The sequence below is a fragment of the Atractosteus spatula genome, chromosome 18 (genome assembly GCF_055471065.1).
Source record: "Atractosteus spatula isolate fAtrSpa1 chromosome 18, fAtrSpa1.hap1, whole genome shotgun sequence".
NCBI lineage: Eukaryota > Metazoa > Chordata > Actinopteri > Semionotiformes > Lepisosteidae > Atractosteus > Atractosteus spatula.
Window position 1 is genome coordinate 6929145 of NC_142723.1, and position 26180 is coordinate 6955324.

Genomic DNA, 26180 nt, shown 5'->3' on the forward strand with positions numbered 1-26180 from the left:
CCTTTACCGAACAGGTCGCATACGCTCCCTGTGGTACATCGGCTCATTTCTGACAAATGAAAGCAAAAACATTTTCTTTCGCTGCGTCATATAATCTGTCCACCTTTTATTTTTAATCAACTAAACAGAAACAGTGCAATGTAGATTAATAGCATTTATCTGTCCCAAGGAATAAAAGCATACTCGATTACATGTTCGTGGGGGAAAAAAATGATAGCTAGCTGCCTTCTATAAATTGCAGTTTCCACTTCGCAGCAGCACTGTGAAAATGAACAGACCCAGTTTTCTAAAATAAAACGGTTTATTTAGCCAGCGTACACGCATGGCAATGAGGCTCTGCTGTCGGCCCTGAGAAACGCTGCTCCGGTCACGTATTTTCCTCACAGCCAGGGCTGCCCAGCGGCTGCCCAACGAACACCGTCCACCACCGATCTTTATCGGAAGCTCTCCTGACCGTTTAGTCACTTTTATTCTATCGCCTCATAGCATGTGACAAGGAAGTCCCGGTGATGTTATACGATACAGAAAGTAATGGTTTTGGGGGGACCAAAATAATCATTTCCGAAGAAAGATTTGAGGATAGGCGCCTAGTGAGGCAGCTCTACCGCTCAAGACCCCAAGAATTTCTTAGTCCACCACACTTGATGGATTGAACTAATTAGCATACTATTTGAGTGGCATTTCTATTAGCCAATAGGCGTGTGTAGAATGGTTCGGCACGCGCGGGGCCGTGTAAAATAAGCCAATCGCAGTAACGCAAGGGGCGGGAGGTGGGGGGTGATGGGTTTGTCTGTGATGTCTCGAGGATACTGGAGTCTCGGCTGAGGAAAGCCAGTGAACTGAGAGGCAGGGATGGATGTCTGAGGGAAGGCGGTAGCGTTGTAAATCAGCCGCAAAAACATATAGCCTGTGACTGAAGACAGCCGGTATCCCCCTGACTCGGAGTGGAAGTGGGAGGTTTTGTTCAGGTGTTTGAGGACTCGTTTTAGCGGTTGCTATGGATGAGCAAAAAAGCGTAGATTGGTTTCTGTGAGCACGCGCGGAATGGGGAGCATGCGCGCTGAGCCCGACTGGGTTACACGTTTATTTTTTTTCGCCTTGTTTTTATGTAAAGCGTTGACGAGTAAGAAGAGGATATTGTGAAAAAAAAAGAGAGAAATAGCTGGTTCTCCTAAAACATCTGACCTCTCTGGATCGGTCACTGTGTCTACGGGGCGATAACAGTCGAAACCTCCGGCACGCAACAGCAGTCAAGATTAGGACGTCAATGTAGTTTGCGAAAAGAGCAGTTGGACTTGTTACATTTTATTGACGTTTTCCCCGGTGTTCTTCGGGGGGGAAAAAAAGTAAGATCTACAATTCGCAGGTTTCCGTTTTTGCTTTCGACTACCTAGATCAAAGTACTTCTCGTTGAGAAGGATCTCTTACTGAATGTGTCTTGTCGTTAAAAAATTGAGCTAATTCAGAGTGACAGTTCTCTCGACTGAGTTGTTCTCTGTGTTTGCAGTCCTAGGGAGGGCACTGACTTGAGGGGATATCGACCACAGGGCACAAAACGACAGATCTTTGCTGTAGGACACCGCAGGGAAACCCGGGTGGCGCGTCACCGGATCCCGATTAGGTCCTCGCTGAGGTCTGTGAAATATGGGGGGTAAATGCCGTTTTTATGAGCGCCCCGTTTAGTCTAAAAAATGGCAAGTGGATACACCGACCTGCGGGAGAAGCTCAAGTCCATGACTCCCCACAGAGACAATTACGGGAACCGAGTTGCGGATCACAGCAATGGGCGAAAGCGCAAGTACCACGACTCGGAGGAGGACTACAGCGACTACGAGGACCAGCGAGAGGTGGAGGCTCAGAAGGTGAAGACGGGCATCCGGCAAGTGAGCATTTTCAGCTCGGAGGAGTGCTCCCGCATCGAGGCCAAGATCGACGAGGTCGTGTCCAAGGGAGAGAAGGGTCTGTACCGGGAGCACACGGTGGACCGGGCGCCCCTGCGCAACAAGTATTTCTTCGGGGAGGGCTACACCTACGGCTCCCAGCTGGAGAGGAGGGGCCCGGGCCAGGAGCGGCTGTACTCCAAGGGGGAGGTGGACGAGATCCCCAGCTGGGTCCACGAACTGGTCATAAAGAAGCTGGTGGCCAACCGGGTCATACCCGACGGCTTCGTCAACAGCGCCGTCATCAACGACTACCAGCCCGGAGGCTGCATCGTCTCCCACGTCGACCCGATCCACATCTTCGAGAGGCCCATCGTGTCGGTGTCGTTCTTCAGCGACTCGGCGCTGTGCTTCGGCTGCAAGTTTCAGTTCAAGCCCATCCGTGTGTCGGAGCCGGTGCTGTTCCTGCCGGTGAGGCGAGGAAGCGTCACTGTCCTCAGGTATGCCCTCAGCGCCTTTCACTGTAGCTGTCCTAAGTTTTGGGCCGCTTTGCTTGATCGGGAGACGATATATGATTATTGGATGCTGTATGGGTGTATATCTGCCTTTCGAGGTTGTTTCGTGTTTTGAAAAGAATGCCCTCTTTCTTTCTGGGTAATTAGGAGATGAGTTGTTTTCACACGTGCAGGTAGTGGACAGAAAATAGGAACATCTGGGTAACTGAGGGGCAAAGCAAGGGTTTCCACACAGGAGCCAAGCATTAATTAAGGAAATCACATGACCCCATCCTGGCTGCAGTGTTTACAAACGCTGGACAGTCCCGGTTGTCTATGATTCTGGCTAACATAGCTACAAGAGCAGTCGCAGTGAAAGAGGAGCAGGGATTCCTTTCCCTCAGATTTCCATGCTGACATCATCAGCGGGAGAAAGGGCATTCTCCTGGATCGTGATGTCCCGGAATGAAGTCGACTTGCAAGGCAAAACAGACCAGCAGCTGCCGATCAGTTGGCTGAAACGTTCAACCTGCGGAGCAAGCGGTCAGGTTCGTCTAAACCAGTCTGCCAAGAGCGAGAAACCCGCGTCTGGCTGCAGTGCACAAACTGCTCATCGCACCTGGCACTTCACCTCTGCGAGTCCAGTGGTGCAAAGAGCACAGGCAGTGGACTATTGAGCAGGGGAGAACTGTGATAAGGTCAGGTGAATCATCCTTCACCATGTTCTGGACAAAACGGACAAGTATACGTGCGGTGCCTCCTAAGCAGCTCTGCAGCCCTGAGTTGCGTGGTTCAGCAGTGAAGGGTTCTGGCAGTTCTGTAATGTTGCTGGACACGTTGTCCTGGCCTGGTTTGCATGCACTCATTCCGTTTGAAACCAAAGTCGGTGCTAGTCTCTACTTAACGGCGCTGAGTGATCATCTTCACCCCGTGTTGCAGCGTTTCTTTCCTGCCGGCTGGGGTGTCTTTTGGGGGAGACAAAGCTCCCATCCTCAGAGCACGTGAGGTGTCCCAGTGGCACTGACGTTTTCACAGGTCCTGGCCTTCTCAGTCACCAGATCTGGCCACACTCAGGCATTTCTGGGGTATTCAGGATATTCGGAACAATGCATGACACAGCGTTTTCCACCTCCCATTCAGCCAGGCGTGAGTTTATTGACTTTGTCATGGAAGAATGGTGCCACCTCCTGCAGAATTTCAGGCGCTTCTAGGCTGTATGCTACAGCATATACACGCCACACAGGCCCAGAGGGTTGACTTTCTGTAAGTGTTTCCATTTTTTTCTGTCTACGACCTGTAAGTTTTGCAAAGAAGCACCTTTTTCTTTAGTTCAGGTGGGTAGCTGCATCAGCATGCATAGGCTGCAAAGGAACAAGTAATAGGTTTATTCCATGCTGAAAAGAGAAGAAAAAAACACAATGTTTCAGCTGTGGAGCCTTACACCGGAAGACGGCTCCACAGCCGAAACATTGTGTTTTTTTCTTCTCTTTTCAGCATGGAATAAACCTATTACTTGTACCTTTTTCTTTATACCAGATGTGTATTTGGTTTTTAAGGTATGTTTTTAAGTAAGCTGGGCTAAAGAGCAGTGCTTTCTCACCCTGGCACTGGAGGTGGGGGGCACTGTGTCACAGAGCTCTATATCTGTACTTTTTAATGATCACACGATCTGCTTGCTTGTCTGCACACTGTCCTTAAGCTGCTGTGTTCAAAATACGGAACTTTATGAAGTGTGTCTTCAACTTGCTCACACTTAATTCTGTCAAGAGTGCTTAAGAGGTGATGGTTGATGATGAATTGAGACAGGTGGAAATGACAGTGTATCAAACACTCCCCAAAGTGAGCCTTTTTTTCCCCTTTACAGAGGCTCTGTTGGTTACATTTCACACAGGGTACCTGAATGAGGGCAGTTCTGAAACTCAGAAATTGGTCAGGCTTCATACCAATTGCAACTCTAATTGGAGTTCTTCAGAGCTGAAAATAAGTTTAAAAATCTGCTCCCCATAGAAAACTAAAATCAATGAGGCTGCGAATAGGAACTTGGCTGTAGGAAAAACTAAAAGTCACAGTGCTCTCCCAGGATTAGGTTTGGGAACCACAGCCTTACAGCTTGCTTTTATTGATTAGTATCAATATGTTTTTGTTCAGTTAGAATAAGTGATGAACCAATTAAGAGGGTATTTTGCCCTGCCCATACAACATCTATGACATGTCACGGTTGTAAAATTTATATAGCAATAATCTCGTTATCCAGCCACGCACTTTCTAGTATTTGTATTGTTGTTACAGGTTTAAGACATTTCATCTTGAACTATAGCATCCACCTCCCATTCCTCCAGAAAAATGTAGCAGTCAGTTCAATATTTATTTGGCTGATGCTTTTATCCAAAGTGATAACATTTGTACGCATTTATATTGGAACAAAATGAGAGAAGTACTTTTCTCAGTGGTGCAATGGCTGTGCCCCTCCCCCATGAATTTGACTCCACAACTCTCCAGTTATATGTTCAGAGCCCTAAGCATTACTCCATACTATCATGCCAATATTTTACAAAGCATGGTCTCTTCATAGTATACAGAATCTCCTATTTAATTCTGTAAATCACGGAGTTCTAAAATGTCTTTTTGGTTAGTATTTTAATATAGTTAAGTACATTTTTTTTCTGCCTCCCTAATACTTGGGTTAAGACTTTCTCCTTAATCCTGATCATATTTTTTTGCTGAAGCTTCTGTATGCGTCAGTGATGTGTATTCCAAATCAACCCATGAGTTCAACAAAAATACACAAGACTTGTTTTATCCTGGACGGTTGTGTGAAGTACAGATTGATGGATTTAAGCAGTGTACAATGAAAGTAGCGAGTCCTGTAAGCCCGGTTAGTCTCAAACTTTCAAAGACTATCGTTTAACTGAAAATGTTAGTGAGTCTTGATGCCTATTAGAGCATTTCTTTTAGAGAGTGAATCATGTCTTCTGAAAACGCAGCCGGGTTTATGAGCTGCTGCACGGAGGTGAAGAATGTAATGATGAATCAGATTGTGCACATTTTCATCTGCAGTTTAACTTTGTTCACTGAAGTCAGCAAGGCTACAAATGAATTTGTTCTACTGCTGCACTGGCCTTTTCGTGTTTTTTTTTTCTGATTAACAAGAGGAATTGCCAGTTATTAATCAGCTCAGTTTATGACTGTGACCTTCATACCTACGTGGGTGAAATGGGGAAGACCTACATGTCCTCGGGAACATGTGCTGTCGCGCCATCTGCTTCCTTTCCGAAAGGCGTGCCTTGCAGCGTCGGTGGCAGAGCCGAGCTCTGGCAGGAGGACGGGCGCTGCAAGCCCTAGCTGTCTTGTTTCCAGTGCCCGCTGGAGATAACCTGGCCTGTCAAAACCCTGTTGCTTGAGTGCAGCCCCTGGGAGAATTTCTAGTGACATACTGTAGCCCACATTCAAAACCGTGATGTCTCACAGCTCTAAGCAGTGACTCCCAGCATTGTGCCACACTTAAAGGAGTACTTGTTAATTAAATACCTGTCTTTTAAACATCAGTGGTTCACGATATTCCCTTTCAAGACTCCTATACTAGTAATGAGATTCGAAACCTGAGTTTGAATTTCTAAGTGATAAGATTGAAATTCAGGCATGGGAGAGCTTCACCCTTCCAAGCATTTAGCATAGAGGGGGTGGACAAAATAATGGGAACACCACATGACAAGGGGGTTTAACTTTGAAGTAACTAAATCACAATTACAAATGCAGCTGCAAAGGTGAGTCATATCAGCTTGATTGCCAATTAGCAGCATGTGTCAGCTCTGAAGGAGGTCTGACAATTAGCACTTTGATATGTGAGTTTTCAAAGCAACCTGAGGCAACTAACAGAGTCCCGAAGAGGCCAGATAGTCTGTACCCGAATTGCAGGTGCATCAGTCACAAAAACTGCAAATTAATTGAATGTGTTAAGTGGAACAGTCTCAGAAATAATGACAGCATATGCCAAACATGGACAAACTGCATCAGCAAAGTGAAACAGTGGTTGCAAGTCGAAGCGCACCGACAGGGATAGACGGACACTTCACAGGATAGCTGCTCAATGCCATAAAAGTACAGCCTAAAAAATTCAGAATTGAATCGGCACCTTTGTGACCCAGTCTCAACAAAAACTGTATGTCATGAGCTTCATAAATCTGGAATTTATGGCAGGGAAATTGCTTGTATCCAAGGCCAACACACAAAGATGCATAACCTGGTGTAAGGAGCACAAAACCTGGACCCCTGAGCAATGGAAAAAGTAATATGGTCTGATGAGTCATCTTTTACCCCATTTCCTACATCCAGATGGGTTTACGTTTGGAGTCAAAGGATGCCTTCAACCCACAATGTGTGTTGCCAACTGTTAAACATGGTGGGGGATCCGTGATGGTATAGGCAGCCATCCCGTGGGAGTCATTAGGTCTGCTGATTGCTCTGCACGGTCTTGTAACAGCCAAGGAATATGAGGCCATTTTACAGGACCAGGTGCACCCTGTGGTGCAAATACTGTTCCCTCATGATGTTCCCGGATGATTCCAGGATGATAATGCCCCCATACACTGCTAAACAAATTCAAGAGTGGTTTCATGAACACCAGTATGAATTCAAATGCCTTCCATAGGCTCCCCAGTCACCAGATCTAAACTTCATTGAACCTTTATGGGAAGTTCTGGAGCACAGAGTGCAAAGTACATTTCCACCTCCTTCATCCCTCAAAGAACTGGAGGCTGTTCTTCTTGAAGAATGGTGCAATGTCCCACCACACACAGTTCAGGACAGCATTCCAAGAAGGACTGAAGCTGTTCTGAAGGCAAAGGGTGGCCCTACCCCTTAATAGGTCCTTGATATTAATATATTACTAAGTGTTTCCGTTATTTTGTCCACCCCCTGTATTTCGGTTGTTTTAAGTCTCTAGGCACCGTCTGTATGCTAAAATGAAAGGTTTTCCATGTCTGAGAAGGGGCTGTGTGAGAGGCTAACAGTGCTTAACCTCCGTTTATTCCCTCCACTCATGCATGCCTGCTTTCTTTGCAGTGGTTACGCAGCAGATGAAATTACTCACTGTATTCGACCTCAGGATATCAAGGAAAGAAGAGCTGTCATCATACTACGAAAGTAAGGAGACTACCAAGCAATTAATTGTATAACATATGAGGGAATCCTGATGTGGTTACACTAAGTGCATCGCTGTTCAAAAAGAGGGCCATGAAAATTGTTTTTGAGGGTATTCATGTGAACGGAAAGCGGACAAGTGAAGCGTCTGTGCCAGATAGGCAGGTTGTTATGCCTTTAAAAAGTGTGAATCACTGGTGGTTTAATTTTAGATTTTTCCATGATATACCTATATCTTAACTTGTGAAATATGTCATGTACTTTCTTTTGACATGTTTATAAAGACTGCCACAGAAAGTATATTCTGAAATCTTAGGAACCTCCCTGCTTAATACCAACAAGATTTATAACCATATGTGTGGCAGAATAATTGTGTTTAGTATAGCTGAGGACCTGGAGCAGAACATGACAGCCTTTGTAATAAACATCTTTTTTTTTAACAGAACAAGGCCTGATGCACCGCGATTGGAAACCAAGTCATTAACGCCTGCCATTCTTCCTGTTTCCCCTCCTGAGCGACAGCAGATCCTGAAACCAAAGCGATCTCATCGGAAGGCAGACCCCGATGCGGCTCACAGGTGTTAATGCCCTTCTGTGTTCTCTGTGCAAGTCCTGAGGGCCTGTGTCACCCTCTGATTGCGTCAAACACCTCTATACAGAGTAAACATTTTGTGGGTTTCTGTGCCTCTGGCCTTTCGACAGTGCAATTGATGTCTGCCAAAAATCTTGAATACAGCCTCCTCAGAAATATAGTACACTGTATGTGCATGTATTTTCATCAATTTCCCTTGAAATTCAGACATCACATATGAGTTTGTAATAGAACCTCCAGAGCATGTACCTACTGGGCTTGATAATTGTTTCATTGTTTCACTGTTTGCTTTCTGTGCTGCAGTGAAGAAAAGGCTATTATCCTGCCATGGCTGTGGGTTGTATTTTCTTGAGTCTGCCATGTTCCGTGACTCAGGCAGACGTCCGTAAAACTCCCCATTTGTTTTTTTGCAGGCCACGCATACTGGAAATGGATAAAGAAGAAAACAGACGCTCAGTTATATTACCAAGACACAGGCGAAGGAGTGGTTTTAGTTCAGAGAACTTCTGGAGAAGATCCCATGAGGCTGCAGGCAGCAGCGATGAGCCTGACGATCATGCGAGCTCAGCAAGAAAAGTTAAAATGAGACGACACTGAGGGAGGAGATCCAACCAGGATGCGACTGCGACCCCGATATAGCTAGCTCTTCTTTGCGAGGCGTACTGAAATCATCCGTCTGCATGCAGATTTAGAAGTAGTCGGTTTGCATATCAGCTGCAAAGTGGGCCACTAAGTTGTTTGCTGGTTCTAATTTAAGCAGGGAGAAATAAGAACTTGAGTACCACAAGAAACGTTAAATTATTTTCATTGCAGTGGCCAGTAACTGAGAAGCTACTATTAAACTCTTCTGCAAGCTCAATCCCTGTAGCTGTGTGACAGCTCCCCTGCATTAGTCTGTGGTCCACAACATGCTGTGAGTTTGTTTCATAGACGGTGCTTCTTATCAGTGGCTCTGATCAGATCTATGAGTATGATAATATAACAAGGAGTACCTGCATGTCTGCTTTCACTTTTTCAAAGGTCCTTGTCCAAATCTTTTCGGAGTTCTAAATGAGATGGGAGATGGAAGTCATTATCCATTTTATTTTGCAACCGTTTCAATTAAATGCCCTTTTCATTTAGGTGCTCAATGATTTAGTAGAAAAATAAAATCTTTGCGTATTAGGAAATGCTTTTCGAGAGTATATGTTTTTAAAAGACGAAAAACGTAGTGACATTTCAATCAATTTATGAAAAAATACAGTTCAAGGGGCTCTTGTTTGTTACACGGATAATTTATACGTGTTGCCTGATTATTGTAAATGTCAGTTTTTCATCAATAAATTTAGCGCAGTTACTGGGTATTTAAAACTTCCATTTAGTAAACCATTTAAATGAACAAAATGCACAATGACATCTGCTACGAAGTTGCTTGCTTTTTGTTTTTAGAGTTATTTTTCTCCGTCTCAGATGTGCAAGAACTTGCTAAGAATGTTTGTTGGTTAAACCAAATTTTTAATAAAGACCTACGTATGTGTGAGAGTGACAGCATCTGGTTGTTGGAATGTCTGTGTTAGTAATAAAAATTCAGAATTCAGAAGGATTCAACTCAGAATTTCCCGTTTATTGTCCTATTGCACAGGCTGCTTCTCATTAAAGCGCTTGCATTACAGCGTTTATGGTTTAGTATTAAAAAATGCAGTATGTGCTTTTCAGATTGCACAAGAAGTGCTTGTTATAGCTACAATTGAAAAAGTTGCTGATTTTTAACATTTTATTTTTTTACATTTGATTACATTTTGTGTCCACATGGTCGTAAAGGTCTGATGTCTTTGGTGGGGGTTGTACAGAGAGTATATGGCTCTGGAAAATATAATAAAAACAAATTGGAGATATGTGTATATATGTGGATGTCCCTTGCAAAACATTGTATTTGATGCATAGGAAGCCTACAGTTTCTACACCTCTGCATAAGCCAACCTCGGCTCTTGACTTGGTGTTTGATTTTTGCTGTGCGGCAGTGATAAACCTTTTAGAAGTTTGAGCACTGCTCTAAAATGTAACAAATTGAATGTTTGGGAGGTCATACAAAAAAAAACTTTAATTCAAGTTTTGTTGTGGAAAAGGAGTTAACAAAATAAAGAGTTCCACTCTCTCCTTCACTTAGGAGTATATCTGATGCTTTTGAATAGAAAACAAGTACTTGTTGTATTTATTTGAAAAGGATATACTTTGCTCATTTGTTTTAAGTAGGGATTTTGAACTGTGTTCAGAGTAATGTGTAATTTGCTTTGTAACAAAGATGTACAGTTCTTTAAAGGATAAGGTGAACTGAAGAAGGAATTATATAAAATATTTTATGTACAAAAAAACATTTTAATTCTGTTTATTGCTGTTTAAAGGTTATTTCTTTTTTTTTCTTTAGTTTGATGGAGTTGTGAGTAGAGAAACAAGCAGGGAATTTTTCTTGGATTGTTTCTGAACAATGTTAAGGCATTATGTATGCCTATTGATCAGCTGTTGTCTTCGCATAAAGAGATGCACCATAATATTATGCTTTTTATATCATTAAAAAGGATTTACCAAATTTCCCTATTATAGTTTTTGTTTTTTGTTAAATGACAATTATTCATTTTATTTTTTTCATTCCAGGTGCATTTGCATGATGTTAAGTTTAAATCCATTTTAAAAATACTTAATCCATTAATGGCATTATTTTGAAACCGATTACACCTCAGTTATATTTTTCTATTATTGCATAGACATATAGATCTGTCAATGTATTTGCCGACATCAACAGTGAGATTTCTGTAGAAAATCCATTTCCTTATGAAAGTGAATTCATTTTCCCTCACAAAAAATAGTAAATTCTGTTTATATTAGGAATTGTTTTAATGCAGAAATTCTACAGTGGAAATTAATATACAGTATGTAGTCACAGGTTAAATGCAATCATAATTTTAGTTTTCACCAGAATGTACGAAGAAGTTATTGTGTACGTGACTTTTATGTACAGCTGTCTCCCTGTGTGGAGTATGCGATCTTGCAGCAAAATGTATTTTTGCTGAAAAGCATTTTGATATAATTTTACAGGCACACATGATTAGCAATCCAGAGAAATATTGGTCTTTTTCTTTACAAATAGTTCAATAAGCAAATTGAGTTTTATGTATGGGTTGTATACATAAGTGTAATAAGGTTTGTTTGAATTAAAGCAGAAAGACGCTTTTGATTTTGGTTTTGTTTTGTTAAAACAGCATATCTTATAATATTGATCTGGTCATAATCTAATCGAAGGTAGGATAAGTGCTTCCCATTAATAAATTTAAAAGCAGGGCAATTGTGAAGTGAGATGAGTGATATTCTATGTACAGGCAAGTGAAAAATATTTTTGAAATGTAAAATTAATCTGTCAAAGTATCAGCAGCTAAAGAGACACCACTCACGTGACTCTAGCAGCACTGTGTCTTCACGGCTCTCGAGTCCTGGACTTGTCTGAATGGAGGCATTTTCTGTGTGGAGTTTGCATGTTTTTATTCGGTTTGTTGTTGGGGGGGTCCAAGCACTCAGCGTATCCCTTCACCTTCCATGGACATACTGGCTCGGATAAGATGTTCAACTCAGGCGCTGACAATTTTTGATTCGAGATGTCAAGGCACTGTTTGTATTGGGTTCAATTTTGGGTCCAAGCATAGAAAAGACATGACTGCTCAGGAATCAATCAGGAAAGAGCAACCCGGTCCTTTCCCAGGCTCAAAGGAATATCTCACTCTGGCACGCTGAGACACGGCTGACCAGTCCTAGTCGTGCAGGGCCATGGTGTCGGCACATTTTTCATCCCAGCTGAAATCTAATTGACCTTCCTTGGCTTGTGATTGACTTTAATAGGCCATTTCACCCACTTTTCCCACTGTTCAGATGCTACTGTTTCAAAGGGACCTAAAAGACCCGTAGACCCCCCCAGTCCTCCAGGACGAGTGTTGGACAGCTCTTGGATGAAAGACCTGAGAAGACGACAAGGGGGGCTGATTCAAGTGTTCAAAAGCTTCAAAGGTATTCGTCAAATCTACAGACGTCCTCAGAATCCACAGTTATCCAGAGGACACAATCGGAAACTACAGGGAACAGAGGGTAGGTGCAGGTGATGAGAAACAGCTTCGGTCAACCACACTAGGAAGTGGGCCTTCCCCATGTGTTCAAAAAGCCCTCCCTTAAAAGCTGTGATCCAAAGTATTCAAAATCCTCCAAGGCGCCTGCTTAAACGTCTTCAGTATCACCAGTGAAACATCAGTAGAGTAGTTTATTGCTGTATGTACACGTATATTGTAATTAATCGCGCTGATCTCTCGGGACATACTGTCCACAGTACAAAATAATAATAATCCCTTACACTTATATAGCGCTTTTCTGGACACTCCACTCAAAGCGCTTTACAGGTAATGGGGACTCCCCTCCACCACCACCAATGTGCAGCCCCACCTGGATGATGCGACGACAGCCATAGTGCGCCAGAACACTCCCCACACACCAGCTATCAGTGGGGAGGAGAGCAGAGTAATGAAGCCAGTTCAGAGATGGGGATTATAAGGAGGCCATGATTGGTAAGGGCCAATGGGAAATTTGGCCAGGACGCCGGGGTTACACCCCTACTCTTTTCGAGAAACGCCCTGGGATTTTTAATGACCACAGAGAGTCAGGACCTCGGTTTTTAAGTCTCATCAGAAGGACGGCGCCTTTTCTTTACAGTACAGTGTCCCCGTCACTGTACTGGGGCAAAACTGAATTAGCTCAATTCAGTTGACGTCGTTTCTAACTTCAATGCCGTCCTGTCCATGCTGTAATACCCGCTTGAACACTGAACACCGGGAATAAAATGGCTTTCTAATGACTTAAGGATAAAGGCTTGATCATTTATACAGCAAATTATCCCGTCGACTGTTTTGAGAATGAACTTTTAAATTTGTATTTCCATGTTAATCTTGAAAGAAAATACAAGATCTTGTTTCGAAGCGGTTTCACATTACATGGTGTGGTTATTTACATTGAAGACTTTCTAAGGGCAGAAGTCTCGAGCTCGGAACTTAACCTCAAGGCGCCAACAGCGATCGGCCTTCTTTTAAAAATATTTATTATTTTTGCCACAAGGGGGCGTCAGACGTTAAACCAATGTTAAGGAACAAAGTATTGCTCCCAGGACGGCGGAGTTGTGTTCTGAGTAGTTTACTGTTAATTATCAATGATAAACCCTTGAGAAAAAAAACTCAGATTTAGAAACTGGGCGGAAAAGGCGTGGTAAGCATTTACTCCCAACAAGCCTTTCTTCTGCTTCACATTTTATTAAACATTTTTATATGGACGGGGTGTGGTGAATGGGAACCGTATTAACAGCCCAGTCATAAGCGAATTCTGCAGTTGCAAAAAGGGAGGGGATTTCATGAGTCTGAAAGAAACACATTTATTTTTTCCCCAGGCTCAAGAAGTGTCCTTCACAGTGCAGCACGAATTTCAGCGAGAGTCGTGAGGTGTTGGAATGAGACCAGACAAAAACGTACTGCATTTGAGATACATTTGGGGGGGGGGGGGGGGTGTGACTGCAGAGGCTGTTGTACTCTCGGGTTCTGGTTAATGTCTCCGCTTCAGGTCAAGCCGTGGAGTGTGAGCGAGAAAGAGCATCGCCAGACCCCAGGAAACGGCGATCAGAAGTCGAGCAATCAGAAAGTCTGCGTCCCCGGCCAGGCGCACGGTTCATCCGCAGCCGTGAAGATCTGGCACTTCAGCTCCGCACAGTGTTTTTCTTTTCCAACTCTCGGGCATTTCACCTTCGCTGGGGGAAACACTGCTGATTAGCCTTTGTGCAGCTGATTGACAGGAATGCGTACTCCCCGAATAGCTCGGGTCTAGAATAGTTCCTCTGGCTTCCCGGCCTTGGCTGTGATCCAAGCCTGCCTAGTGTCAAGTTCATGTGAACAGCGCTCTGCGTAAACACTGTCCCTCTCCACCCTGCCCCTCCAGACCTACCAACCTGAAGAGCAGAAACAGATGAAAACGGGGCTTTACTGGAGAGGGATGCTGTGAATGATGGGACTTACTCGGCATGTATCTCTGCGATTTTTTTAAATTCACGCTCATTTGTAAAATATATTGCAGATACCCCTCTATTTGACATAAAACGTTACGGTGTGGGCTGTGCTGTTAATTCAATGAAATCAGCTTTAACACATCTTCTCCTCCCGCCTTGGGAATGGAAAAAAAAACAACACACATTCTCATTGCCAAGACGTCTGAACGTGATGACGTGACGAAGATTTTCGGAAAGCAAAAAAAAAAACCGCAGCCGAGCCTAACGTGATCAATAAAGAATGCCGCCGCAGTCTGTTGCCTCTCTCTGACGGTTGACGCGTTTTGAAACTGCAGCAGACCAGGCGTGGATTTTGACATGAAAATGCGTTCGTAGTTGATTGGTTTTCACAGAAGACAAATCCGCGTGAAGTATCCCAGATGCACAAGATTAACTTGTAGAAAAGGGGTTAAAGATTCATGCCCTGCTTATATTCAATTTACAATAAAAAGGTATTTTGCAAAGCAGTCGTGCACACACAGTACAGTAGGTTTGGGTCGGTATCATTACTGCTGTGTATAGGTGCTTTATTAAAATCCCACAAACCTCCAGTTCATAGTAAATTGAACATCAATAGAATATCAATGAAACCTTAACACGCTCGTCTAAGCTCAGCTTCCTGTACTACGCGCTGACTGCGCTGGGGGGTGTTTTCCGACAGCTCAGCGTTACTCATTACAGGAAAACAACCGCTTCTCGCTGCCAAAAGACTCATCCTGCAGCGTGAGATTGACGAGGCCGAGGAAGGTGCTGACTGGCTCTCCTTCCTGTCTGGAGAAGAGCTGCAGTGGTTTGTATGTGTCCACAATATTAACTTGTGTGACACCCCCGCCCCTCTCCAGTCGCTGCTGAATTGCCCAGCAGGCTGCTCCCACCTGCTCGGGGGAACGCCGCCTACAGACCTCAGCATTTTCAGCAACTAAAATCTGGTCTTCCATCTCCCGTGTTCAATTGTAATGAATACTTATTAGAACTGTGTACTGTCGTGTGCTACGGGGCCCTTTTTTCTCTCCAATTAAACACAGCCTTGAGCTGGATGTCCAATTGTTTCTTTTCAGCTTTAAAGAGAACAGAGAGTTTGCTCGGTGCGTGTGGCGCGTTGAAATGGTTCAGCATTGTTGTAAAAAGCACCGATGCCCGAAGCAAGGAAAACCCCAGGACAGTGTTACACGTGTTAGAAGCGCGCTACCTTTAAGAAGAAAATTAATAACGCTATATTAATTGTAAAACGAGGGGTAAATCATAAAATACCGCAGTTCCCTCACAGCACAGCTGTAAAACCGCCTTCCTCGGTAACCACTCTCCTTTTGCAGAGGTGCGGTTGGAATGCGTGAGCGCCGCAGCCTGTTATGTGTCTAAGGGGGCTTCAACGTCTTCCTCGCCCATCCCTCAGCCGCGCACACACACACACACACCGTGGAGGGAACCCCCTCCCCATCGCAGAGGGAAAACCCCTCCGCGACTCACGATCACTGCAGAAACGTGGCGCATCACACTATTCCGTGATGCTGCGGTGGGTGCAATAGTACTGTACCGTAGGTGTTTCTCTATAGTCGAAGCAGTGTCGCCACACACACCTCTGTGCACACCGAAGCACTGAAGGAACCCATTCCGCATCAGCGCAACGCTCGTCGTCCTGCTATCGTTATTGCTTCGTTACAAAAGCAAACCTGTAACAATTCTCTTGTACGCACTGTGCTGGGCGCCCGTGACCCACATTTGTGAAGCAGCGCAACTGTAAAAGCAAACTGAGGAGAGCAGCAGGGACGAAACTACAAATCCCAGATGCTGGAACAATATCCTCACACGGTTCAGTCTCCTGTAATCAACCACTACGGACCTGCCCACTAACATCTCCTCTCTGATTGGATCCCGGTAGATAAACTCCCTGATCCAATTGGCTGTAGCAGTTGCCAATCTGGACGGAAATGTATCCAGTTCCCCGGTATCCAGTTGCAGCCTTTGAGAACAGACTACAAAGAAACGGGAGCTTGTCTATGGGATCTCATTGTTTTGCCCTGATACAAACCTGAGAAGGAATTTACAATTTGGTTTTTTTTCTCCCCTTGGCTCTCATTAATTTCCCCACCGGCTTCAGGATGATGAAGTTTAGGTTCAGGAGACAGGGGAATGATCCCCAAAGAGAGAAAATCAAACAGGACCTTTTTGCTTTTAATAAGGTAACGTTGAAACATTTGGAAAAGACGTCCGTTTCTTTCTGGTGGCAAGCATGCCGACTCGTATTGTATCAGTGAACTGTATTGAGAGTTAAAAGGAGGGGGCATTTTTAGTTTAAATGCACGCTTCAAATGTGAGGAGACGTTCATACAATCTGCATTTATCTTATTTTTAAGCACCCGTGTAAAGGTAGGGCAGAGCTTGGAAAATTTGCAGTCTAACGGTCCCGCTAATCTGAGAACAAATCTCTGCATCTGCGTACGGCTAGAGGATTCGTGTGTTGTTGTCCGTCGCCTTCCTAGTTTGTGAAAGTCATGGAAAATGTGTCATCTCTGGAGTTTGACTAGTGCTGGGGGTTTAATGTGGGCTTCTAAATCGATTAGTTTCCTCGTGCTGCAGAAGATGGTTTAACAATAATTGAAGTGCTGCAGTTTCTTAAGAGTTAGACACGCCGATGGACGCGGAGAGAAGTTGCATTTCCTCATATATTTTCACAAATCTGTGTTGCTTCGTCCAGTTCACCCCTTCATGTTTATTTACCGGTGATTTTAAGACCAGTCGTCAAAACCCGTTACTCTAATAAGGCACTTTATCGGTCTGTTGAGAAAAATCGGTCTATCCTGACTCGCTCTCGGTTTGTACTTTGTTTTGCTTTTGCGTTTCTCTATCATTTTTAACTACATTTTAATTCCTTCGAAATGCTTCGATAACAAATTTAGGTCTCTCGTCCAACCTACCAGCTGGCTAATATATATTATATATATATACCGTATATATGAGTAGGTGTAGTTTATTTGCATCATGTAGCGAAGTAGCTCGGTGTTTTAAAACGCGTGCTCCAGCACATTCATAACTGTTCCATTCACATTCATGTCCAAATTAACTGTTGTTCTCGCCTGAATGGATTTACAGTGGGAAAACGGGCAATAACCGCATACACGGTGCTTTACGGAGGAGTTAAAACATCGTTTAATGACACGCACCTAAAGTGAAGGGAATATACCATTAGTATAAGTCATTTTATACTGTGATGGCTCTGATGGGGCACTATGTGGTAAATTAAATCGAGAAAAAATGCTAACAACTTACGAGTTTCTGCGTATTTTGTGTATCTCAAACCCCAGTAAGCTCCCAGTTTAGGGGTGCATTGCCCACAAAATACGTCTCTACCAGCTCGCGCAGTTTGTTCTGTGAGGAGGTGTATTTGGGATAATCGTACAAGTTTCTGTCAAATATATGAAATGCCTAAAGGGGGGGGGGGGAAGTATTGTTCCTCTTTTTGAGAGTGTTGCAGGCACTTCTTTTTCTTAGAAATCAACTGATTCCCAGCGCTAGTGCTTTCCTCCCTTATAGCGTTTGATCGAGATAATTGTAACTTCAGTATTAAACTAAACTAGTTGTGACCAGGGCAACATGGTAGTGTATTGGTTTAAGATTATAATTCGTAAGGGAGGAAAGAGACAGTCTTTAAGAAACAATATGGGACGTGCTCATCATGTTGAACGTTTAAGAGAACTGTTTATTTTTGAGGAAAGGCAGTTTCCGTGTGCTTTTATGTGGGAGTTCAGTGCACTATTGCATTTTTCCTTAAACAAATAGCGTGTACTCCCACCGGTAACAATTTTAAACCTGTGCTTTGATGTGACAAATGGTTGGTAATGTCTTTGAAAACGTTCGTCTTTCCGCAGGGCGTAAATGCCACCAACAAAACGTGCGTTTTGTGCTACTGTTGTTGGTTTGCCTGTGCTACAATGCAGTTGGAGTGCTTATCAGTTCTTTTGATGTTCTGTTTTTCATATTTATGGCAATATTTAAGTTGTTTTTGTATTAAAACCTTTTAGGATTCTTTAATACAAAGGATAATGTTTAAGTAAAACCCCCCTTAAAAAGATTGCTTTAATATTTTAAAAAGTTATTGCGGGCAGCTTCGCATTACCCACTGCGCTATGTAAACATTGTATTAGGTTCACACAAGTACCTCACGTGATTTTTTTTAAAGAGAGTGATGAATGGAGTGTTACAGGAGCAGGAAGTATAGTTTCTTGTTGAGCAAAACCACAGATCTTGGCAAGTGGAACTTTTGCGGACTGCATTTCTGTGGGATCCTCTTTCTGCTGTTGATGGGGGAGAGTTTGTCTTCCAACTTTCTATAGATACCCCTCCACTGGGAGGTTTGGGAGCCTCGACTGAGGGAGGAGAAATGTGTCCATGAGCCCGTAATACTTCATTTCACTATGTGAGCTGTGACACATTGCTGTCTCCTTCTGACGGATGACTAAGGGTCCTGTGAGGTGATGCCAGCTGCTTGTTGTCATGTTTGTGCTTCTCTGGGAAAAGGCACAGCTTTGCCTCTATGTATGCATGTTCAAGAACATCCCTTTTCTCCTTCTGACTGGAAATAAAATTGGTTAGGCAATGGGTTTGGCATTAATTTTAAATCCAAGTCTGATGCATTTGAAATTTGGAGATACATCTACTGTAGGATGACTGGAGAAGTGACTAAGGGGTGGAATCTCGAGATAGAGGAGCTGCCTGATTTCTGAATCCGAAGGTAAATCAGGGCCCTGTTGTGCCACAGGTGACCCTAGGAATAGGGTAACATCCCTTTCTGCGTGGAATAAAAGATCAGTTGAACAGCATCAACCCATCTCTTCTCCAGCAGCAGAGAGAAAGCACAGAGCCACATGAAATACAACCAGTCCAAAGGGCACAATGGTTGTACTGATGAGTTCTGCTCTGCTGATGTTAATGAAGTCTTCCATCAATATTTAATTGTAGCATTTAAAAATGTCACACGGGGGAAATCCATCGTCAGACTGCACAGGGGTTTAATCCATCAGGGAGGTGCTTATTCGGCTGGTGCCGCGAAACAGGGCTCACTGGCTGGGTCTGTGAGAGGCGCCCCATTATTGGAGCCAGGTTGTCCCCTAACTGTAAAAAGCAGTGGTGATCGTAGAAGGTCACGGCATTAATGAGTGGTAAGGATTTGTTTTTACTGGACAGCTTTAGTCTAATTTCGTGAGCATACGGTCAATCATTCACTGCTGTATACAAGTGAAACTCTGGATGCACTTGCTACTTAGATGAACTGCACTTTGAATGGATTGTCGGAAGATTATTATACATTGATCGTGGCTTGGTGCTGCCTTCAAATTGGTGGGTGTTTCAGTGCTTTGAATGAATATATACATTTATTTAATCTAAGAGAGGGTAACTTCATAATTAAAAGGGAAATTGCTTTTTTTTTTTACAAAAAAAGGACGCAGGGATGGCTTGATTTCGTATTCATCCAGAATCAAAATTCAGTTAACCTTTCCAAGCTGGATATATTTGAAAAGGAGGCTTATACTTTTCCACTTGCTTGAATATACTGCTGCCTGATAACAATGTTTAAAATCGGGCTCTACCGCCTTCAGAAACACAACATTGCTCCCAATGCTGGTTTTTCAATTATGTTTCTTTGAAAGCGGAGCTAGTTTTGAATGTTGTACAAGACCGCATTGAAACGCGTTTTGCTTGCTTTGCTAATCGTATATAAGAATGCAAGAAGGGTTACCAACGAGAGGGGCTCCATCTCGTCTTTTTGTTCATTAGTAGTTAATCTCCGGGTCTCATCCAGCTATTTCTTGAAAGAACAAGGGTATCGGCTTCCACACCTTGACTGGTTCCTACAGTACCTTTATAACCCTTTGCGTAAAGAAGTGTTCCCCATTTGAAATTGTCTTCCATGTAGTTTCCACCTGTGCTCTCTTGTCTGAGTTCCACCATTCATTTTGAAGAAATCTTCTTGGTGGTCTGAGTCATGATGGCTTTGAAAACTTGTATTGGATCTCCCCATTATCTTCTCTGTTCAAGTCTGCAAGGGCTCTGTTCCTTCAGCCTGTCAATGTAGGACTTTCCCCAAAGCCTCAGAATGTATCTGGACTGATGCCAGAGCAGCCATAGGTTTTCTGTCATCATTTGGTAACCTGGATTGTCCTCACTACTCTGATTTGAGGCATTACTAGTTCATTATACTAGTTTAAAAACATCCCCCAATTTAAATGTTGCTCTTAGAGTATGTCCTAACATTTCGTTTGCCTTTTTAGTTGTTTCTCCCACATTATCTAGAAGTTGCAAATGATCTGTCAGCATAAACACCTAAGTCTTTCATCGGTACCATCTTGTAGCGGAGCATTTTCCAGTTTGTATTTAATTTTTTTTACTCTTAACTTCCGAATCTTGCACTTGTCTACATTGAACATTGCAAATGACGTTGCTGACATCTTCATCATGGGTTTGATTGTTAGAAGACCGAGCGTGTTGGTGCTTCCCGGAGCACCTTGCTCCACAGATGTCTTTTGCAAAGTTACTCCCATTATGACAAAAATGAGCAGTTTGTTTGGTGTGGTGCAGTGGATGGGATGTTAATTGTTTTACTGTGGCATTGCTGAGTATCTGTGCAACAGGTGAACTGTTAAGAAGCAAGAGTGCGCTTATGGGCGGAGCGATGGTACTGTGGCTCAGGATCTGCGCCTGTGGCTGGAAGGTTGCTGGTTCGTTTCCCGCGGCCGGCAGAGGAATCCTACTCCGTTGGGCCTCTGAGCAAGGCCCTTAACCCCAGCTGCTCCAGGGGCGCTGTATAAATGGCTGACCCTGCGCTCTGACCCCAGGCTTCTCTCCCTGTCTGTGTGTCTCATGGAGAGCAAGCTGGGGTATGCAAAAAGACAAATTCCTAATGCAAGAAATTGTATGTGGTTAATAAAGTGATCTGATCTTATGTAAGCTTTGCCCAGTCATTACCTTACCTTAATGTGTTCTGCTTCCAGACTGTTGAACATGGATTCCCCAATCACCCCAGTGCCCTGGCGTATGACCCTAAACTGCGGCTGATGGCCATTGGCACAAAGTCGGGAGCTGTCAAAATGTATCCTTTTAGTTCAAGAAGATAGATCTGTCTGCTAACCAATTGCAGGTAAGACGTTTAGCATTCCAGGACTAACACAATACATTTACTGTGCTTGAGTACTGAATTCATGGCTTGACCCTATGCTCAGGAGTAACACGAGGACTCTTGCATAGAAAATAAGCTTCAGTTATCACTGGTAAGAAATGGAGCTGATAATCAGAGAGATTCCTATGAAAGTCGTGAACTTCTCTTTAAAAGTGAGGGCGTTTCTTTATTGTGAAGGGCCAGCATTACGTGATGTGCTGAGTTTGAGTGAATCCATATGGAGTTTTATAACACTTCTGAGACCGTGGTTGTTTTCTTGAAGTGTGTGGGCGATCGGGCCATTTGACCATTTTAAAAATGGGGAAAAAAGTGTTCTGATATAAATGCTGATTGGCTTGATTCGTTACTTTTTGGTCTTATTTAATATGAGAGGAATGTGTATGATGTCATGACATATTCCTTTGGCTGGAGAGTTTTAAGAAAACCAAATGCATGGAACAGCTTTTAATCTCAGCAAATAAACCATTTCTGCCATATTTTCTCTTATTACCGTATTCCTCCTCCTTAATGTTAATATTCTGTTTTTTAAATAACGATGGAGACCTACTGAGAGGTAATGAAAGGCTAACAATGTCTCCCTGGAATTGTCTTGAAAGTCTGTCACCAAGGATGTGCTGTATCCATAGAAACCCGTTTGGAACGGAATTAAAATGCTGACTCAGGCACTGCTTCGCTCAATTGATAGCTTTGGTATAAAGGTGGCCTTTCACTGATGTCAGGGTAACATGTTAAATGTTGTGTAAGTGCTTTTAGTAAATGACCTGTTTTGCTGCCGGATAACAATCCGAAGGGGAGCGACTTCGTTTTTGTTCATGAAGTGGACTGTGCAGCCCCAGGCAGATTTCTTTACTCAAACCAGGCTTGAACCATTTCTCTAATCCCAGTGCTGCTCTTTGAAGTAGCTTCACATAATCACATCAAGGGCATCCATGCAGCCTAAAAGTCATTGTAACTTTGTGGGGTCATGCTGAGATTTATGAAACCTTGAGCTGAGACATATTTCAGAGTTGCAGACGTATACCATTTACACTGTTCTGTTGATAATGTCGCCCAAATTGAAGGGTCAAATGGCAGAAGTCAAAGCCCACTAAGGGTTAATAAGAGAGAGTGTCAGGATTTACTGCAGGCTAGACGGGCTGATCCAGAAACTGGTTTGAATCGGTTATCCATCTTATAGATTTGTATGTACCGTTCTGATGTGCATGAATTTTAAATCCCAGAAGGAGATTATGGAGCTTCTTAATGTGTTTTGCAAATGTATCGGCAAGATGATATTTAAAAGGCAACTTCTAAAAGATCTGGGGTTTGCTGTTATATCGGTTGCCTTTTAGGCTGTTCATCAACCTGTAATACTGCAGCACTGTAGTAAAGAGTCTTTCTAAACGACAACAAAAGTGGAGACCACTGCCAGACACCCTTGAGAAAGCTATAGTGCATCACTTAAAATCACCCTGGTCTCTAACACATGGGTAAACTGCTATTTAAGTACATGTTTCCACCTTTAGCCACATTGCAATTAAAACAAGACGTGAGGTTGGAGACGGGTGTTTTCTCAGAAACGCGATCCCTACAGATGGAGCTGAGGAATGCCAAGCTGAGACTGCGGGGAACGTCTGAGTTTTGAAACTCTGGAGCTCAAGCCTGCAACAGTATTCATTAGCCTGACACTGCTGGGCTTTGTGTGTTGATTTACTGTGGGCTTCAAAGATGCAGGGCAAGACACCTGTGTAATTTAAGGCTTCTTCCTGAAGGCTGCAAAATAAACAGCAGGCTCTATAAATATTCACGCAAAGGATGATCTTTTTGTTTTCCAAAGATTTCAGCGTGCGGCTGCAGTTCTACTGTGTTCCACCGGAGTCTTTTTCAATTGTATGCGCGTTGCGGGGCCGCAGAGAAAGAATCTAGTCCCACGCAGTCTAAGTGCCTCTGTCGAAGGGTGAGGACTCGGCACCTTCTCTAGACAAGCAAAGTGAAACAGCTGGACTGGTGCCATAGCAGCACTTTTGCGAAGGAAGTCTGTAGAGACCATTAAAACACGATTATGTCATTCTTGCCTGTTGCTGGCATGGGATGTCTTATTTTTTTATAAATTCCTCTGTTCCGAGCACGATCAGTCTTGATAAGCTGCACTCTTTTGGTTGTCCGTAGGCTCATTCATTCCTTAAGTCAAATATTCCGGAAGTGCAATGTTGCTAAGTCTCTGACAGCACGCATGTGAGCGACTGAATGCTTCAATGTCTTCAGTGTTGCGACTGAACTGAAATGGTGTGAAGAAAAAGAAATGCATTTCATGCATCGTGTTAAAATGTAATGGATTCCAAAGGGAGTATGAATTAAGCATTTTCAGCCTAGAATGCTAACAAAACTGTCCCATTGATCAGTGTTGCAGTTCTGCATGTGTGTGTTCCCACAAGATGTGATTCATTACAGCTGTAGAGACCTAAATGTACGGCTTCTTCTTTGTTACTGTAAAAGATACAAGATGCATTTTTCTAAGCCCCTGGGAATACAGAGCCTGTCTGTGACGAGATTAGGCAGCGGCGCATGCAGTCCTGCTTGTCCCGGGGAGACTGGTACAATCGGGGCATTGGCACCAGGCCAAAGTCTGAGCGCAGGAGCAGTCGGGGAGTGTAGGTTGGCCTGTCCGGCCGACACCGTGATGTTGCCAACGCTACGGGCGTGGGTGCATTTGAGCTGAGGCGCGGTCAGGCTGTAGGTCATGATGTCCCAGACCCCTGTCCTTCCTCCACCTTCACCAGTCCAGGATTTTCAAGGTCATCAGCACCATCTCGCAGGCCGTTAGGGAGGGGCTTCTGAATGATGGCGTAAGGAAACGTTAACTTTAATGGATGGAGGGTTTAAGCCTCGTCACCCCTCTGGCCCCCTGTCCTCACGGGTGGCATCACTGTGTGGTACAGCAGTTCTACAATGCATGACAGCGATGCACTATCAAGGGTTCTGGCCATGGCACAGAGCACAATAGGATGCGATTTACCGTCAATCTGTGACATCCACGCTGTCCCAATCCATCAGTCAGGATCCCAGCCATCCCGGCCACAAACTGTTCTCCCCCCCTGCGTTCGGGCAAGCGGTACCGCACTGTTAAAGCACTGACCACTAGACTCAAGAACAGCTTCTATCTCGCTGCAGTACGCATCCTCAACAGCTAACTGCGATGCCTCAGACTCAATACACTATGCACTTTTTGCACGGTCTACCATGTTTCTTTTTCCTCAATACTACATAAGTATTGTCCACAGCTTATTTATTGTTTCTGTTATTAATTATTATGTTTGTAATGTACTGTTTGCTTTGTGTGATGTTGTCTGTTGGATTCTGTATGTCCCGAGACATCGGCGCGATTAAGAATTCCAATGTACGTGTCCGTATGGCAATAAACTATTCTCTCTACAATGTAGTAGAGTAAAATACATTGCATCAGAGAGGTGCCCCTTAAAATCCAGCAACTTGTACCCTCTAGTTGTCTTATGGAAAGCTGAAAATGGTGCCCCTTTATCTATTCAATGAGCTGGATTGTAGAAAGTAATACATGCTAATACTGCAGCTAGCCTGTTGTATATGCATAATATACTGGCACCTATAACAGAATCTCAGCTGGGCTGTGCCTGGTAGGTACAGGGATAAGAGACCGCCAGGGAAAACCAGACTCCTGCTTCAAGTAATGTTTGTGGAGCAGTACGGAGTGCTTTTCCCTTGGGCTTTGGATTGGAAATTCTTCTCCTAACTGTGGTGACCACAGTCACTATTGCAGGTGGTGCTGTCCTTCTGAAGATCAACCAAGGTCCTGACTTTTCCCATAATGAAGAATCCCTGTGGCGCTTTTTGAAAGAGGAGGTGTTTTAAACCCTTTATAAAGGATTCATTTTGCTCCAGTGTTCCCCCCTTAACTTGTTTGGTGAAGTCATTTCTTACTTTTCTACCTGATTTGCAGTGCCGTGCAGAGGCTGACCGCTGTGTCTCAGTCCAGTGGGCGCTGTTCTGTTTGTGAAGCGATTGGAGATCCGATGGGATGGAAAGTACTTTGGATTTGCTAGGAATTACAGTTATTACAAGATTAGGAATTGGTAGACGAGCAACGATAGGTTTAAATAGCAAAGGTGAATCTGACAGACGATGGTGGTGACCTTTTTTTATACACTGAGAATGGCTGTAGAAGTGCTTAAAAAAATAGGCTGCGAGCCTCATGCCACTGTCAAGACGGAAAGGATTCACAGGGGTGGAGATGATTCCTCTTATAGGTAATGACGGTAGGAAATTATATGGTAGTTAAATTCATCTTCTAGGTGGAACGTTTTTAAGGTCTGAGGAAAATGGACTGTTTTTTAGTTCCCTTAAATACCATTATCTAAAGGTGTGGACAGGACTGTGGTCAGTCTGGAATGCTGAGTGAATATTATCCCCATTGTACTGTAACTGCGACAGAGCACAGGTCACTCACTACTTCGGAGTGATAAGGCTGCCACATCCTTCATACCTGTAGGGATCTTAAGCAGCCTGTTCCCAGTTACAGACTGTAACAAGTGAGGGAAAGTTCTGCAAAACAACCCTTGGCATCTCTACAAAATCTACTTAATTTTCACGACCGTTTTATTTCCAGTACTTGTAAGCGTGACGCCGTTATTTATGCAAATTGACAGAGCTTTTCATAGTTTCCGAACTGTCCTGTTCAGGTCTAAACCCTCTGTGCTTCTTAAGAGATATCTATGAATGTAAGAGTCACTCCTTAAATAATTTCGTAGCTCCCCGTGGTGTTACGTGATGTATCTGCATAGCTACGCGATCATTA

At 43.7% G+C, this 26180-nt stretch overlaps 2 protein-coding genes across 4 annotated transcripts in view; both read left to right on the forward strand.

Moving 5' to 3' along the window:
* Positions 1-798: 798 nt before the first annotated feature.
* Positions 799-10671, forward strand: alkbh5 (alkB homolog 5, RNA demethylase). Its single transcript, XM_088936828.1, has 5 exons — positions 799-1346; positions 1508-2380; positions 7436-7516; positions 7957-8091; positions 8519-10671. Exons 2-5 carry the CDS (start codon positions 1692-1694, stop codon positions 8700-8702), a joined length of 1089 nt encoding a protein of 362 aa, XP_088792954.1. The 5' UTR covers positions 799-1346; positions 1508-1691; the 3' UTR covers positions 8703-10671.
* Positions 10672-16156: 5485 nt separating this feature from the next.
* Positions 16157-26180, forward strand: part of llgl1 (LLGL scribble cell polarity complex component 1) — a 74788-nt gene continuing 64764 nt past the window's right edge. For 2 of the 3 annotated variants that reach the window (XM_088936683.1, XM_088936685.1), the window contains exons 1-2: positions 16158-16382; positions 21189-21286. In XM_088936683.1, the coding sequence (XP_088792809.1) occupies positions 16302-16382; positions 21189-21286 (179 nt within the window). In that variant the 5' untranslated portion in view covers positions 16158-16301. Of the gene's footprint in view, positions 16383-21188; positions 21287-26180 lie in introns of all 3 variants that reach the window. The other variant, XM_088936684.1, reaches the window with a different exon arrangement.

What these genes read in the sequence shown, in the direction of transcription:
- alkbh5 (XM_088936828.1), top strand. Translation starts at nt 1,692, where the DNA reads ATGGCAAGTGGATACACCGACCTGCGGGAGAAGCTCAAGTCCATGACT. An exon ending in GGAAGCGTCACTGTCCTCAG is followed by an intron (nt 2,381 to 7,435) that starts GTATGCCCTCAG and finishes CTTTCTTTGCAG; the next exon opens with TGGTTACGCAGCAGATGAAA. An exon ending in GCTGTCATCATACTACGAAA is followed by an intron (nt 7,517 to 7,956) that starts GTAAGGAGACTA and finishes TTTTTTTAACAG; the next exon opens with AACAAGGCCTGATGCACCGC.